General features: G+C 43.0%; 1 protein-coding gene across 1 annotated transcript in view; it reads left to right on the forward strand.

The window, feature by feature from the left end:
• Positions 1–234: 234 nt before the first annotated feature.
• Positions 235–17,820, forward strand: part of NFATC2 (nuclear factor of activated T cells 2) — a 78,678-nt gene continuing 61,092 nt past the window's right edge. Inside the window, exons 1-2 of the mRNA XM_026862217.1 lie at positions 235–746; positions 2,132–2,300. Coding sequence (XP_026718018.1) covers positions 250–746; positions 2,132–2,300 — 666 coding nt within the window. The 5' untranslated portion in view covers positions 235–249. The remainder of the gene's footprint in view (positions 747–2,131; positions 2,301–17,820) is intronic.

A 17,820-nucleotide genomic window follows, 5' to 3' on the forward strand; every position in this document is an offset into this window, starting at 1 on the left:
GTAGAACATCAGTCAAACTCAGCTACCACTAGCCCAAGGGTTACCCTGCCTGTCCCTGGCTTTGAGGGCTACAGAGAACCACTGTGTTTGAGCCCAGCTAGTAGCGGCTCCTCTGCAAGTTTCATTTCAGAGACAAATGTATCTCCTTGCACATCACCATGTGTTTCACCAAATAATGGTCCTAGTGATGACCTTTGTCCACAGTTTCAAAACATCCATACTCATTATTCTCCTAGAACCTCTCCAATAATGTCACCACGAACAAGCATCACGGAGGAAACCTGCTTGGGACGACATTCACCATCACCCTGTCCCAACTCAAGGTCTTCATCACCAGGTGCAAAACGGAGGTACTCTTGCACTGAGCTCTACAGCACTCAGCTGCCTTCCACTTCTCCACGGCAGTCAAGGACCCCCTCTCCACAATCCTCTCCTCGCATCCCCTTGAGAGAAGACAACTCTTCAGTTACTTACACGCAGTTGCCCAGCGCTTCTCTTTCCATGGATGCTATGAACAGCCTTCCTACGGATCCTTCCTGTGGTGTTCCCACGAAAATTTGGAAAACCAGCCCTGATCCTTCATCAATGCCTTCTCACAAAAACAGCATTCCATGTCACGTCTTTCAGACTGTTGACTTCCATGGGCCTTGCGAGCAGGAGGACAGGAGAAACTCAGCCCCAGAATCAATTTTGTTGGTACCTCCATCCTGGACAAAGCAACTGGTACCTGCAATACCTATCTGCAGGTATGTAATGGTTCTTGTGGTCACATGTTTTCTGTGTTTTCTCATGGTGGGATGTCATGCATGATGATTCCTAGGGAGCGTTTCCCTGGGCAGATCCTGCTTCAGACCAGAACTAAGTGCTCAGAGACAGCACTGGTTAATGGGAACCAAATCCATTATGATTCCAAGAGATGAAAAAATCTGTGTTTGGAAGGAACATCGTCAAAGTGAAGTAGTTCTTTGATGATACAGCATATGATAAATCCAAATTTCCAAATTATTTGTCTAAAAAGCAGATTGCAGACAGCCTTTGACAAAGGCTAAACACTCATTCCATTCTGCAGCTTTTAAAGAAAATGGTTTGATCGCTTTTCTAAATTCAGCGAATATGTCGCTTACAAGTTTCCATCAGGGATGAAAATACTTTCAGTATTTCCTGATTAAAAATAAAGCATACAGCTCCAAGTCAGACTGGGCATTTGGTCAACCCCAAGTGATTTACTGTTGCTTGTTAATTTGTTGTCATTTAACCCAAATTTTGGTCATTGGCACTACCCTCATCAACTCTCTTCATTGCCTGGCACTGGCAGCGTGCAGGTCTGGACCCTGAGCAGTGCCTGTCTGCCAGGATGGAGGCTGCCAAATCTGTGACTCCACTTGCAGTCACTACTGGCACCCCGTCAGCCCTGCCATCCCGCTCAGCAGCAAGGTTGTTCCCATGCTGACGTTATCTTGTGCTGCTCCCAACCTGCTAAACGCAAATTGTGGGTGAAAGAATGCGGGCTGTGACTTTCCTTGGCTTGTTAGATTGGTCCTGGCAGCAGTTTGTACTAACAAAATAAGAGTTGTTTAAAATCCAGTGCAAGCTCTAGTTGTACATTTCAATGTATTAATTTCATGTTGTAAGCCCTTGTGTATTTTGATAACAGGAAAACTAGTATCAGGTAAGAATATTTAGCATTTCATTTGTGTTGTTTATGATTTCCGTAAATATTAAAAGATTATTAATTTACACAACTGGTAAGTAATAGTAAATGGAATTAATATTTCACAATGTATACTTTGTGATTAAAGTTTAAGATGGACAGCAAAAGCTAGAAAAGAGAGGGGAATCTTTGAAAAAAATGTAACTGCTACAGATGTTTCTATTTAAGAAATAGAAATATCCTATTCTATTCTCTCCTGCAAGGAGATGAGCCCATAGAAATTGTTGTGTTCATCCTGAATTTCAGCAGAGTTTGTAATCAATCGTGAGCAAGACAGCATGTTCTCCTTGAAATTAATAGCAACTCCCTAAATATTTCAGCGAGAGCAGCCTCATTGGGGCACTTGGAAGAAGAAGGGATCAGGGCTTTGAGAAATAAAGTGTTAAAGAGTTTCAGCTGGTGTGGTCTCTCTCTGCTCAGTTTGCCCGTCCAGTCTCTCCCGCCCCTCGAGTGGCCACTCTCCAGCCAGTCTGGCTCCTACGAGCTGCGGATCGAGGTACAGCCGAAGCCCCACCACCGGGCACACTACGAGACAGAGGGAAGCCGAGGGGCCGTCAAGGCGCCGACTGGAGGCCACCCCGTTGTCCAGGTAAGGGACTGGAAATAACTCCACAGAGGAAAAGTAGGGGGTGAGTTCATTTCTGAAAGTCTTGCTGGGGTCTGACCCTGAAAGAGGAGGACCACGTGAACCTGGGTGTGCTTGTAGATGTGCATAAGTGTTTGAACTTGAGCTGTGGTGAAGTCCTACATGTCTGGAAAGTTGGTTTGGATTAACTTGTGAAAGCTCAGAAACAAGAAAAAATATTTGCCACCTTTTCTCAGCTATATGTTAAATAAACCTCCTGTGACCCAACTCTGTCCTGAATTCCAGCTGAGCCCATTTTATCTTGACAACAGGCTCTTCTCTGTAAATTAAGGCTTTTTGTGAGGTTTAGAAAGTAAAAATATTAAACCTGGCTTTCAAACTCAGTGTAGTTCAGTGACCTTCCAAATTCATATTTAAAATAGCTAACAGATCGTGTTGGATCTACAGTACCATGACCTCCTGCTGGGAGGGAATGAGGGTTTTGAAGCCGTGCTCCCCCAGGTTCCCACAGAACAAGTCCATCGGCAGAGCTGCTACCCGTGTTTCTGGCTGTATCTAACCTCTGCTGCTCTCCGGTCCATCCAGCCAGACTGTACGAGACTCATACACATTCTCTTGAAGCTTAAAGAAAGGCAAAGCAACCATCATGAACCTTGATGGGAGGTGGATTAGGAAGGTATGGCTGTTGATCTGGAGTTTCCCCCAAGTCAACAGCTGTCCTTTGCTAGAAATGTCTTTTATGCATTTGCTTTTTCCGTAGCAATTTTACTGTTTGTTTGGGTTTGTTTTTGTTTTTGCTTTTTTTTTTTTTTTCTGTCCTTTGGTTATATGGTAGAACTTTTAATTTTAAGCCCATTTAAATTTAGCTCAGAGAATTTCACCTGTGTGTAATTCAAGCACTCAATACATCCATTTCAATCTAGTGCCTGGTTTATATGTAACTTGGTGACACCACGTGCTACCTTGCATGCAGTTCTGCTTGTCATCTGTGGTAACACTGCCTTTTGTTTGCCCTGGATATACACCACCAAGGGGAAACCTCTACTAGCTGTAGTAGCCATGTGATAAGGAGACAGAAGGCCAAGATAATTACATAGCAGTGGGGATGATTTCAGGTAAAAGTTTGGACTCTCTAAAGCTGTAAATATAGAGAGGACAGGCTTATCGGCTTTGTAATGCTGAGTTTAGGCAGGAGCTGCCTTGTGATTTGCACTGATGTTACTACATAAACAAAATTTTCTATCTCTTTTGAGGTATCATTTTACATTGCCCTAAAGAGTCCAGTTCTGGTCCTAGGTATGCTTGTGAGAAGGGAGGTCACTGTGCTGAAACCAGTGAACAAAATCCAAGCTGACAGTGATGGAGGTAACAAAATTTGGCCCTTTTCAGACCTAAGAGGTGGATGAGCTGAACCCTATTCTGTTAAGGAGGATGAAGGGCTTTTCCTTCGCCTTTGAAAGGGTAATGTAAAATAATGGCTGAGTAGCTGCACTGTAGCCATTTGGGGCCACATCAGTCTTTTCAGTCATTTCCTCCTCATCTCAGCCAGTGCCATTCAGGAAGGAAAGCCAGGCTTTTGGTCAGGGTTGCAATGTGTCAGCACGATATTGCTGGTAATGATGTATGGCAACTGTACAGATCAGCCACAGCTACAGCTTTCACTAAGCAAAGTTGGGGTGCATCCTACTGATGTTCCTGTCTCGGGATTTCCTATGGCAAACCTGAACCAGGGAAATGTTGAACTTTATGCTTAATTTTAAGCATGTGATCAATACCACTAATTTCACTGGGTTGATTTGTGCTTAACTTCAAACATATGTTAGATATTCCCCTGCAGGCTCACCCCCTTTTAAAATCAAGCATAAATTGTTAAATCAATGAATTTGTTTACTTCAGTCGAGCTGGACTTACATGTATGGACTGGATATTTGAGTAAAGGGTGCAGGGTAATAATAAATAGCAATCACATTTGACATACCTTAATATATGCAATCTTTTTAGTTTATAAATCTGACAAACTTATAGCCTGCTGCGGTATGTTTGAACCTACATGGATGTGTGGCCAATCAGCACTTGCTCTTTTCTCAGTTTGCTTACAAATACAGTATCATTTACCTTCCCAAGATATTCCTATCAACTGGATGTTTATTGCAGTGAAGGAGTTTCTCGTGACATGGGGAAATATAAGTGCTTTGTTTCCTTTCTGTAATCAATATCAATCAAAGAGGGATTTATATTTTCTGCTGGAGACAGGAACTGATATTCCTAGTTTTATCATAATTTGCCATCAAGTTTAAGGATCTTAAACTATAAATTCAAAGATCCGTGTTAGCTTCCTGAGCAGATTGGCCTCTGAACAGCTGTGGCTGCATATGGCGAAAACGTGGACAGTTTCTTTATGAAGGTTTATTATAAACCTGGAAGTATTTGTTGGATTTGTGTTCACTTTAACATAACAAGGTTCATATGAGTGCTGAGCAATGAGATAGTTGCACCTGTATGGTTTATGACATCTGAAACTCAGGAAGGCTAGTAAAATCCAAAGCTTTCATGTCATAAGTTATTTGGCTTCAAGGTTTCTTTCTGTTTTTCTTCTTTCCCCTCAGTGAATTTTGTGTTCTTGTCAGATGCAAATGGTATAGAAACACAGAAAATAAAACAGGAGAGATTTTTAAAAGGAAGGCACCATGTTGAGGAAAGATTGTATGAGTTAAAGGCAACTGGTTGCAAGGAAATTAGATTAAATTGTTTTCAACAGGTTCTCTCTGTGTTCAGCCCCGGAGCAGGAATGGCAGTGTTGACCCGGGGGTGACAGGGCTGGCGTTCTCCTGCTGGCTGCAGACCACAGCACTTCACAAATGACAGATGTGAACACACTACCCTTGGGAATTTTCTGGAGCACTAGAACTTGTCCATAGCAACTTTCTTGAATCCAGTGCTGTCTCTTAGACATTTGGACTTAAATATTGAGAAGCCAAGCTTGCCCTGGGTAGGAGAAGCCCAACAAAGTGGTGGCATTTATACTAAGGCTGAATGTCCCATTCACATGCCATACATTTTACAACCACTTTTGATATACTGCTTTTCCACTGTTTTGATTACCTTTTCTAAAATATAACTTTTTTTTTTAATTATTTAGAAAAAAAAATCCTCTTTTTTTTAATGATTTAGAAAAAAAAATCCTATTAAATTAACCTTCCATGTGGCTAATTATCTTCTGGAGGAAGAGATGTTGGCTAGTTTTTGCAGCATGGTGGAATACTTATTTTTTGAAAACGGCGTTTTGCATGCAAGTTTCTTGTTTTGGGTGCTCTGAAGCTACAGACCATCAGATCTCATATCCTCTAGGCCTTATCTTGTGGTTTATCTTTCTGATGCTGCTTCCTCTTCTTCACATGTCTAGCCCTGAGAGTTTGTGCACAAGACTGTGCACTAGCTGTGTGCTCCAAGTATGGTAGGACAGTCTGGTTAATCAAAACCTCTGGCTAGATGGGCCACATGGAAGAGGGCATGTGCTTCATTTGTCTAGGGGAGGAAGAGAGAAGCCCTGCATGCCACATAGTGTTCACACCATCTAACTTCAGAGACCATCTGGAGTCACATGGAGAAGGGTAGGCTCCCAGTTTAGGTGTTCTGAGTCACTTTTGGGAGGAAACTACAGCTTGCTGTTAGCTGCAGAGAAACTGGGGCTTCTATTTTAGGGATGTTAAGTTGAATGCCATTGTGAGTGTCCTCTAGATGTTAAGTCACTGAGAAAAGCAAGGAAATCCTGCGTAGCAAGGTCAAAGGTGAAGTTTGCGTGCACCTACCATCTTGCAGGCGCACCTGGTCACTGAGACTGCAGAGGAGGGGTAGGCATGATTGGTTTCCAACCCTTTTGCACCAAAGTTGGGGGACAGCTGCTTATTTGTGTCCAGCTGCTTCAGTTAAGGCTCTGGAAGACACTGTCCATTAGGAAGGGCAGTGACTGCTCCTATGTAAAGAGCTTATGGATGTGACTAGGATAGAGGTGGACAACCCAAACACAGCTCTGTCCAAGTTCACCCTGCGGCAGCACACCCTGCCCAGAGGGGTAAAATGCCCATATTTGCATGCTTTTAGAGAAATATCTGCTAGCGAGGACATGGATCTATTTGAATTCTGCTTGAGACAGGAGAGATGAACTAGATGTTTCCTTGAGATCTCTCCCAGCATTGTTTTCAATAATCCTTCTAGGAGCTCCAACCTATTAAAGAAAGTAAAATTTTTAGGTTGTTGGCACTGCTCACTATCCTGTTGTCCAGGGGAAACAGGGCATGTGGTAGCAGTTGAGTAGCACTGGATGCTGGCATACAGGAAAATGTGGTGATAAGAACCCCTCTGTTTCAGGGAGAATCAGATTTTCAGTTCTTCAGCAAAGGCTCTCCTGGTTGTGAACTGTTTAAGACAGTGATAAGAAGGAAAGAACTTTTCAGTAGCAAAGTTTGGGTCTGGATTAGCTTCACCCCATGGTCAAGCAGAGTCTATAGTCCCTTAAAACTATTATTTTGAAGATATTCATTAAACTTAGTGGTTCTGGTTTTGTCCTACTGCTTTGCATGAAGACAGATTTTTTTTCAAGAAGGAAACGATAATTCACACAATTGTGTGATATTTCAGGGAGTTCTAAGCACAATTGTCCTTCCCTCAAAGGAACTAGAAGGGAAAGAAGATGCTTTTAGGGAAGATGAGCAGTGGATTTATGCAAATGATTGACCAACTGTATGGATAGCTGATCTCTACTTGTTTCTTTTAGAAGTGGTTGCCTTTACATGTGTTGCAGCCATGGGGTATAAATGAGACCAATCCATTTCACATCATAATCTTCCCACATTCTGAAGTCCTCTGGGGTCCTTGGAGATGATCACTGTGAGATAAATGTGTGATTTACTGCTGCAGTCACCTCACATAATTGAGAGTGGTGACCCAGGGCACCGATTTCAGATGTGCATCTGCCATGGAATGTAGAGAAGCTGAGGTATATTGTTTTGTTAAAGATCTGTTTACGTGAACTCAGATAAGTCTTGGGGTTAAAAAGTAAATAATATGATTTTTTACTTCTTTTTTTGTTTTCGTACTATTTCTAATTTTTTTTTTTTCCCCAAGCACCTATGTGTTTTGGACTTACCTTGCTGTAAACAGTCCTTGAGACCTACCTTGGCTGCTGCTGGGTTCGGTGGTCTTCGGTCAAATGTGGTGGGTTAAACTGAGTAGCAGGGCTGGGAGTGAGGAGGGAATATTTCCTTCAAGTCAGAGCATCAGGGCTGACTCCTTCCATATCTCCCACAAGCAGAAAGAGGGGGAAAGATCACAAGTGGACTGAGAATTCAGTCCCTGCCTGCAGCTGCTATCCTGAAATCACCTGGGAGTTGTATTTATTTAACAAAAGCCTTACTAATGCAGATGTCTTGGACATCAGTGAGGTCTTCGGTCTCTTCTGTTCTTGGCACATGTGGCATCAAAAGCTGTTGACTGTTCCTTTAATAGAGGTTCAGGAGCAGTAACCTCCAGCATGGCAGTAATGGGCAAACTGGGCACAGCTCAGCCTTCCACTGGCAGCAGTGAACATGGAAAAGGATGTACCCCCATGGGCTTAATTTCAGCAGCAGTGGGGAGGAGGTAATTCTGTTATCAGCTATCATCCTACTGCCATAATTACATCTCCTTTACTGGCTTAACTTTAATGGTAAAAATTAAATACATTACCCAACTACTTAACTTGGTACAACATCCAAACATAGATCAGGTCTACAAAACCTCAGTGCTCAAGGGGAGGGCAGTGGGCACCCTCAACCCATCATGTGCTAGTGTGTGCTAGTCTCCTCCTTGCTTCTCTTTAAAGCAGGAAAGCTGTATGGAGAGGGGCTCCTGTTCAGTACAGCTGACCCAACTTTCTCCTGGGTTTTAACTTTTAAAATTGTGGTGACTTTCACTGCCTTTTTTTTTTTTTTTTAATTCAAAAGAAGCTGCAATGGTAGTTGTTAATGGAACACACAGGAGTTACTTTACAACAACAAACGTATGTTTCACTTTTCCTTTTATATCTGAGTTTTGCTGTATGTGTTTTCTTGTGGTTTCTAAGTCAAAGGAGAAATTGTTTTCTAGTCTAGGCTTCCCATGGGGCCCTGACTTTTAACTGTATGTGACTTCCAACTTTCAACTAATTCCTTTAAGTATTAGTGAAAACAGAACCTGTGATGGAAACACAAAACCAAATCACAGCTTGGTACCGTGATTCACACTCACAGGTACCGTTGGGCTGGAGACGTGGTCCTGCTGAAACCCAAACCAGCCTGCCCAGGAAGATTTACTGCTGAGGGCACATCAGAGGAGTTGAATTTGTCCTTTTCTGCCCATCTTCCCAACTGCCCCTGTTCAGCATAAGAGATGTATGAGGTCTGGGATGAAGCCCTACATGTTTGCACTTCTGTGGGCAGGCTGTGCTGGACTTGTGCAGTGGAGCTGGATCATGCTATGCATTATCTTTGTACCATTCTTGTGGCCTTCACTTCCCTTTTTTAGTGAGCAGGAGCCTCACACAGGCTCTCAGGAGCTTTTGACTCTTGCAGGGATTTCTGCCCCCAACTCAAGAATGGTGTGTGACAAACTGACTGCATGTTTCATGCCTGATTTACCTGCAGGACTACGGGGCTTGTTTGCACAACTGTGATGATTGTAGGAGCCTCCTGATCTTTGAGCTGTTGTGTTGTGTTTACTGTTGTTACATGTGCTAATGCAGGGATAGATGTGCAGTGCCGAAAATGCAGATTTTAGGTACATCTGGGAAATTCTCTTCAAAACTAATATCCCATCAAATGTAAGGGTAGGTCAGTATCTCTCACACTGTATTGCTAGTGTACTGTAGGTTGAGATCTATTTGTCTAAAAGCTCAGTGAAGCCACTGAGGAAATTAAATTGCTAGATAAATCAAAAGTAGTGTAGGAAAACACGGGGGAACCTGAAATTTGCTTTTGTTTAGATGTTATTCTGGAAAACAGTGAATATCAAATATAATATCTAATAAACCAGGATTAGAGGAAGAGCTGACCTGTGTGCTTTCTCTAACTAATGCAAGAAGAGAAGAGCTGCAGAATAACAGTGAGGATAATTAGCTACTGGGGTAATTTAACTGGAGATAAATTGTGTCCTCTGTTGCTTAAAGTCTTTAAACTGGGTCTGCATCCCCCTGTGTGAAATGGATGCTGTCACCAAGATGTTATGGCTGAGTGAGTGCAGCTCACCCCAAAGAGAATGACAGGCAGATTTGCTCCGTGGTGCAGCTGGCGTGCAGAGGTGTAGGGCATCAGTGAACCACAGCACTGGGCGTGCAGTGAACCACGGCACTTAGGGCATCAGAGGTGTAGGTTATCAGTGAACCACGTACCTTGAGGGAACAGTGAGATTTTCCCACGTGCCAGCCTGCTCTGAGTTAGAGGGGAATGAAAAGCCCTCACTGAAACTTTTGAGCCCAATACAGAATACATTGCTTTTGATGGAAAGTAATTTTTGCAGGGGTGAGGGGAAGGAGAGCATGCCAGATGGTTTGAGGGTGATGCCTGTCCTATGCAGAAGGTTTGGGTCATGCCTTGGATTAGAAATATGCCTGGATTAGGCAGATGCAAGATTTAGCCTACTCTTTAATGTACACTCTCGCTGTAGGACTGTACATGGGGGAGTCAGGGCACTGTAAAGCAAATTTTGAATTTATGGCTGTTTGCCGTGAATGTGGACGCTTCCAGCTCAGCAGTAACACCAACATAATTTATCCCATTCAGGGCGCGCTTGAGTATCCACAGGAGGTGTTCATGCAGGGTGGATAGTGTCCTGTAAACTCACATCTGAGCTCCCCGTTCACTGCCTTCACTGTCCAGCTAAGCCTCCAGTTCCTGCCTTCCTCTCTCAAGACCAGTGTCTATTGAATTGGAAGAGCCTCGCGCCAAGCGAGGACTCGCACCTGGGTCTCCCATGTCTGAGGGGAGTGTTGTGTTCACAGGGCTAATGGCTGTTTGGGGGAAAAGGGACCGGACTCCTCCTGTCTGATGCTGCTCAGTGAAAATTTTCTAGGGTCTCTATTTCATTCTGAAACAACTGTTGAAACCCTGATGCTTCCAGCATACCTGAGTTATTCTCTCTGAGCATGCCTTGTGTTGTGTTGTGGGTTTCAGCATGAGAAAGAAATTAGGGAGAGGCTCCTGGGGCTTGCTTTTATTTCTTTTCTTTTTCTTCCTTTTTTTTTTGTCTTGTTTCCTTTTTTCATTTTCCCAGAAATGCTGTTTGGTCAAGATCCTTTCCAAACTCTGGCTGACATTCAGTCAGATAGCCAGTGCGTGAGTAAAGGCCATGGTATGGTTCCTGGACCCCAAAGCTGCCTTGCAAGATGCCCAGCACTAAGCCCTGGCAGAGGGCTCAGCTCTGGGGATTTGGTTTACTGCAGTCAAACCAATCATCTCAGGATGAACTGAGTAACTCCAAGATGCTCTTGCTGTTACCACTGTCCCATCTTCCCCCTTGTCAGCATGGTTGCTCTCAAGCTTTGTGCCACATCCTGGTTACACAGCATCATGCTCCCGGGGCTGCACCTAAAGCATTGCTGCCTTGCCTTTCTGCCGGGAAGGATGAACTGACTGTGGCAGAGGAAGCTGCAAGGTTAGGGGATAAGAAAGCAGCTCTGCTTGCCACCCTCCGTTCTGCTCCAGCTGGGCTGAGGCTGGTTCCCACAGTGCCTCTGACAGCTGGCAAGGGAACAACTTTGGTAACTGGTGGCAGAGCCCCATGCTGAGAAACTCCACCAGTGAGATTCTGTCAAAATCAGCAGATTTGCACCCTCTGATTTATTTGTAGCAGAGAGAGTTTTGTCATGCTGGGGGAAGTATAAATCTTTTGTCGTGAATGTACATGGAAGCTGTTTAATTACACAGCTGATTTTCTTAGTGGGAAAAAGTTTGTATTTTCACACAGCTATGAAAATCTGATCTCCAAATCCCCCTATCTGTACACGTGCAGTAGTCAGATATGTAGTGCCTCTTCTTTTAAGCTTTCAGCCAAGATAGTCGAAGCATCTTGAAAACAGGATCAGCAGTTCACAGGGGTAGGGAAACTAAGGCACAGAGAAGAAAGAACTTGCTTACACTGGAATGTAAGGTCAGTGTCAGGAACAAAACTGTCAACTGCTTTCTCCTGAGAGCTGCAGTCTCTGTCCCAGACCTGTATTTTAACCTCATGTGGAATCATACATCCCAGTTAGACACTGGAAGTCTGGTTGTCATTTACTGTAAAGAGCAGCAGAGCAAACGAGATTCAGTCCTTGGAATTTTGACAAAATTGTCACCAAAATAAGAAACACTTAGAATTGAGTATAATAAAACCCATCATTTAGCAGAATCAGATGTTCAAAGGATTATCTTTGGAGTCCTTTTTAGAGTGCTCTGGTAAGGAGCAAAAAAGAACCAAGACAGAGATTTCCTTCTGGTTTGCGTTCATTTGCTATGTCCCAAGTACATTAAATTGAACAAAAACATGTGACAAGATGCAACTTTATTGCTCAATGTCAGCTCTAACTGAAGCAGGCAGGCAAGTCGCTACATGATACGGTGTCTGGATGAGGTCTTTGTCTTAATTACTGACAGCTATTGATATGCCACTCTCCCCAAGACAATACAGTGAAATTTTCCATCTTCGAAGGAGTATTGTTGAGTAAAGACCCCCCCAAAAGTCCTTGAAATTGTTGCAGTCAAAGGGTATTAATGATGAGAATTAACCATCACATCCACGATGCAAAGTTGCTTCCACCAGGAAGGGAGCTGAATAGGTGCGACAGAAACACTGGGCTAAGCTGGAGCTATTCCGACAAGCACATCTTCATTTTGTCCGCTCTGGAGTGTCTGAAAAAGCTTGCTGGCATGTAAACAGCCTCGGAGCTGATGAAGAGTCTAAGCAGGGGAATAGCTTGTGATGTCAGAAGCTCTTGCTGTTTCTAGAAGAGGGTGGGCGTTGGGTGAGGCTGGGGCAGCCGGTGCTGCAACCGCGTGCCTCTCCCTGGCGAGCTTTTCAGTGCTCTTATCTTCTTGTGTACAGCAGGAAAAGGGAAGCAGTAGGAGGAAGCGATTTCTCACGCGGCTTTGTATTTGCTTCTAATTAAATGTTGCTTGTTGAGCTCTGTTTTCCCACTTTTCACTACCGGCCGGGGATGGTCTATCTGAATCACCCCAGCGCTGTTCTCAAAGCTGACCACACACATGCATGCCCCGTTCGGGGGGAAGCTGGAGTGACTTCCACAGGGAGATAGCAAGTAATATGCAGTGGTTAATGGACTAAGCCTCATGTTACAGTGAGCTGAAACAAGCAAGAGAGCTGATTACTTTCAAGCAAATAAAATAACCAAGACTAGTGAATTCATTCCCCAATTTTATACTTTCCTTCTGGCAGTAGCTTGTGTTGTCTAGACAGGAGGATGTGTGCAATCAGCTTTAAAGATGCAGCTTTATACCTCCCAGGGGAGAAAGACCTAAATTCCTGATGAGCAAAACTGTTGGGATGAATGGGAAACAAATTACTCCTTTCTACTCTCTAAGGCAACCAGTGTCTGTATCACACAGGGCAGTATTCTCACTGGGGTACTTCAACGGTGCCCGTAAGATCTTTTGCCTTGCAAAGCCCATCACTGCATGCAGCCTTTCGGATGTGCAACACCCAAACTAGAAATCCCCAAGAAAATTTGGCCCTGAAACCCATCCATTAAAAAGGCAAAGGCTTGCAGTACTAGTGGAAACTGAGGTGTTGTGGCCAGTGAGCAGTGTTACCACAAGTTTGTGCCATTTGCAGAACAAGGTCGGCAACCCAGCAGTAAGGCAGAGCGTGGGGATGCAGGGGCCTTGGGTTTCTCACTGCACTTTGGCTCCTTGTCCCCTGCAGGACCCAGCAAATCACTGCATCTCTCTCTGCTCTGGCTTCCCCATTTAAGAATAAAAAAGTTATCTTACTTATCTCCTGTGAATCCTTCTTCCTCTTGCTACTAATGTAATTCCATATAAAATATAATAATATTTAATCTCAAGTAAATGTGTCCAAGATTCAAAGATCTAAATTCTGAAGGTTTCACTAAATTCCCCCTGTATGTGCATATATTGTATCTGTAGGTGATAGATTCTACAGAATCTTTAAGGGATCACCTTTCTTTCTGACTCTGCTGTCAATTTGTCATTTGGTTACCAGACAGCATAACTAAGCAGTGTTGCAGGCTTCACTTGAGCAAAGAGAGTTGCTATTCATGCAGCACAGCGAAGGTGAACCGGTGTTTTTAAATCCCCACAGCCAGAGGCAATCTCAGCTGAGGGGATGGATGCAGGGTTTGGTACATCTGAACACAAGGGTAGGGAGTGATTTAGATGTAAATTTTAAACTCTGGCTTTAAATGCTTGCGTATTTGTAAGAAGACCTGACTTTTGCAATGGTGCAGGAAAAAAAAAAAGTGTTTCATATGCCTGATGTGTGGTCTCAGTGGTGGCAGTTGCCAGGGCCGTCACTGGAACTGTGTTCAGGTAGGTAACTGGACTGCTGATACGCAGCAGCTGAAGGCACATCTGCTCATTTTTTGCATGCAGAATTACATGTGCTTTCCTGAAAATGGCACTTAAATACCCCCTTTTCCCAAATTTGACTGGTATTGATCCATGGATGGAGTGCAGAATGAATGAATTCTATTTATGCAAAGGTGAGCCGATGATTTTAATCATGCCACACATTTCCATTTTGTTTAAAAACCCAATCATAACAGCAAACCAAACAAGAAAAGTCTCCTTGTTTTCTGAATGATGTTATTTGTTTATCTGCCAAAGCGCTTTGCATTTCCTCAGGTCACAGACCAGCCCATGTCTGGCTATGTTAATATTATAAGAGTTATGCAAAAGCAAAGTTTAAGAAAAATCTTTCAACTGAAAGAAATAGGATCTTAAAATCCCAAAATAGAGTATGGAAAGGTACACATCATGTCTGGCTTCTCTTTCCCCTTGTGGCAAATGTGACTCAAAGGAGTTGGGTTTTTTCCAGCTTGATCTGTATACAGTTTGGGGGAGTTTTATTGTGAATAGGTCACCTTATAATACACAAAAATATTTCCTCCCAGAGTTCTGTATTCATAAATCTTTCTTGATTCTCACTTTCTTGAAACTGAAATCCAGATGATTTTGTTTTCTTCGCGGAAAGAAGAGTGAAAAAGAGTAAAGGAACACCTTGGTGTGGGGCTGGTCCTCTGTTCTCGTCTCCGCTGAAGCTCCCGTTGCAGGGCTTTGCGCTCTCCCCTTGGGCAGCTGCTGGGCGAGCTGCCCTCTCCTTCCCGTGAGATGAGCAGAAGAGTAGGACTGGAAAACGGAGACTTTTGAGCAGCTTGGTTGTTGCTAAGGGAGGAAAAATGAATTTCAAAGTTATTATTTTAAAAAATGTTTTAAGTCTTCACTTCTCTGTAGAGTTCTTTAAGAGTCGCTTTTGCTCCTTCTTTGCTTCGCCAAAGAAAAGATCAGCATTACGGTTAAATACTAAAGCAGCTGCCTAGCACAGAGGAGGTGAGTGTTTATTGAGAGTGGCAGTCTCTCATAGTTCAGTTTTGAGGGAGACATATATCTGAAACATAGCTTTAATGTGTTCTTTCATTCTAGCTCACAATTAACTTTTCTATATAAAAATGCAGCACAAAATACTAGCTCGTTTCTGTCCCTGCAAAGTGGGGTTAGCACCACTGTTCCCCTGTTACAGGTAAACAGAGGGGTTATATGATATGACCAAAGCTATGGAGTAAATTGGTGGCAGAGCTGGGTGTAAAACTCTGATTTTAAAGTTCCTGGAGCATTTCTGTGGGCTGTCCATCTTCATTTTTTGTTCCTAAATCATCCTGGTGTGTTTTTAGCAAGTGAAAGGTAGATGGAAATGCTTATGGTAAATAATCCCCTATATTATCCTTCAAAGCATAATCAATTAACTCAAGGAAACACCCTTTTAAATGGAGATACTTGACTCTTTTACATATATTTTTCTCTTTGTATTTGCATTTTATAATGCTATTTTTATTTTACAGTGATGTCATCTCAAAATATTATCATAAATTGTCATAAATTACCCAATAATTATGCTACTTATTTCCACTGATCAAGCAATTTAAAATCTGGTCTTATGAAGGACCAAAAGGCCTTTTACTATGTGTTTTATACCCTCCTGCAGATGATACAAACATTGCCATATGAACAAGCAATCAATTCCCTTGTTCTTTAAGTATGTATACATTTATACAGACACACACAGAGACATATATTTTATTAGAAGACCATGAATAGTTTTACCTTGTGAGCTCATTCTACACATGTGCAAAAACACCACTTAAAATTACTTTTAAAGATGGCCAGCATTAAAAACTGTGTATGTAGCCAGTTCTGTTACAGCTGCTACTGACTGTGCTCACTGGGGGCAAATTATCTTTTGTAATTTATTATCTGTTTTCCTCCGTTCCAGTATCCCACTTCTAACTCTGGGATTTTGTTCTGCCTGGACAGAGGGCAGAGGGAAAGCTGCTTTGCTGTGACTGTAATAACCGTTCCAGTCCAAAGGATCCTCTTGTCATTGTAGCTGGATCCACAAAGAATTACTGTCAGGCATGACAATAAACATGCTCAGTACTTAAAAACTACTCCCTCTCCCCTTGTGAAGACAAGATGACTTTTGGTCATACAATGGGTTTTCATTGAAGGCCAGGAAATCTTGGATTTTGAAAAAGTACCATACTTAGATGAGTTTCAGTGTGGCTCCCAGAGGACCTGGGCTTCATAGGCCTCCGTGGATAAACAGGGTCTGATTCCTACATTCGTGCCTGTTCCCAGCAGATCTATCATTTTGACCTCTGTCGCCTTTAATCTTCTATACACACTATACATTTCTAAATCTCCCCATGGCCGCCATGGTATTTATCACATTCTTGGCAACACTGCTCCTCCAATACCAACCCTTGTGCTGGGAGTCCAGCTCCGCTCCTCCTCCACCTCGCTCCCAGAGCCAACTGGCATGTTTGCACAAAGCCTCGTACCCTATTTTACATCCTCACAATCTCCCAAAGAGCTTGTGCGAGTGAGCTATGGTAGGTGTCTGAGCTGCGGCTGGGCTGGATTCTGTAATTCTTTCTTGCACAAGCCCTACTTGAGGCCTGTGAACTTCAATGGAACTATTCATGCAAGTGGAGGCTGCACATTCGGGCCCTTGGGTTGTAAGGTCTCTGGGGCATAGACCCTGTCTTTGTATGCCTTGCAAATATGTGCTAGATGAGTAATGATAGCTCAGAAGAGTGAGTGTCGCTTTACATTTGCCATACTGGAGGAAGGTTGCCAGGATTGCATTGATGCTGCATGTGGTCCCCTTCCAGGGGGGAATTAATCCTGCTATGCAAAGATACCTCCTGCTGAGTGGTGAAAAGAAAAAAGAAAAAAAAAAGGTTTGGCCATGAATACCATTAGTTTAATCTTCCTTTTCTCTGATCTTCCAGTACTATTTGCTTTGTATGGCTTCATCAAGGTTTTGTATGTGGACGAAATAATTGAAAACAAATTTAGCATGTCTCAGACCATAAAGTTCCCTTTCAGCTAGATCACTGGCTATGCGGTAGATAAATGTCTGTTTTTCATTTTTGGTTATGTGAGAATTTTAGAATGGTTTGATTTGTAATTTTGAATGTTAATAAAGGAGAAATTTCCTTGTCTCCTGGCCTATAGAGGCATTCTGGCTTTCTTGCTTCTCTTGCAGCAAACACTGTTTATAAAAATGTTATTTAGTGAAGAGTCTGTTTATGTCCTTGAACTCTAGAAGCCTCAATCTCTAAGGTCAATGAAGAGGTCCTTGTGCCAGGTACTGTACAGTCACGAACTAAAAATGCCATATCTACCTGTATGGATAGTATTTTAATGCAATGCAAGAGAAATGGCTGAAGTGAACAAACAGCTGGGGGAAGGATGAGTTTCAAAGAGCAGTGAATCAACACCGGTCCGCAGAAGTGATTTCTGGAGAAAAAGAACATATTTCCTTTTAAGACTATTTAAGAATTCTGCAGGCAGGGAGATTTGTAGGGTGGAGATGTAGATATTAAGAGGAAATATCCTTCCTGGAGGAAGAGGCTGATGAGCAGAAAACACAATGTTGTGAGCGTTTAGGAAGCTGATGCTGGTGTTTGGGGCTGAATTTGGGATGTTTGGGAATAGATGTTGATAACTGAGTAGAAAGTGTGAGGGACACAGGGAAAGCTGGAGAGTTGTGAAGCTTGGGGGTGACTTCAGCGAAGTGAGGAGTTGGAAGGACAGTCCTTCCAGCTGAGTTTGAAATGGATGTGAGCTGGGCAAGACTGCACATGCCAAGGCCAGAGAAAGGGATATAGCAGGCATCATTAATTTCTGAAATGTTTATACATAGTTTAACATTTCAGTTCTCAAAATCGCAGACATGTTCACTAGATAGTTCCTGTTTGGGGGGGGGGGGGGGG

This window comes from Athene cunicularia, assembly GCF_003259725.1.
Source record: "Athene cunicularia isolate RWA chromosome 20 unlocalized genomic scaffold, athCun1 chr20_part1, whole genome shotgun sequence".
Taxonomy (NCBI): Eukaryota; Metazoa; Chordata; class Aves; order Strigiformes; family Strigidae; genus Athene; species Athene cunicularia.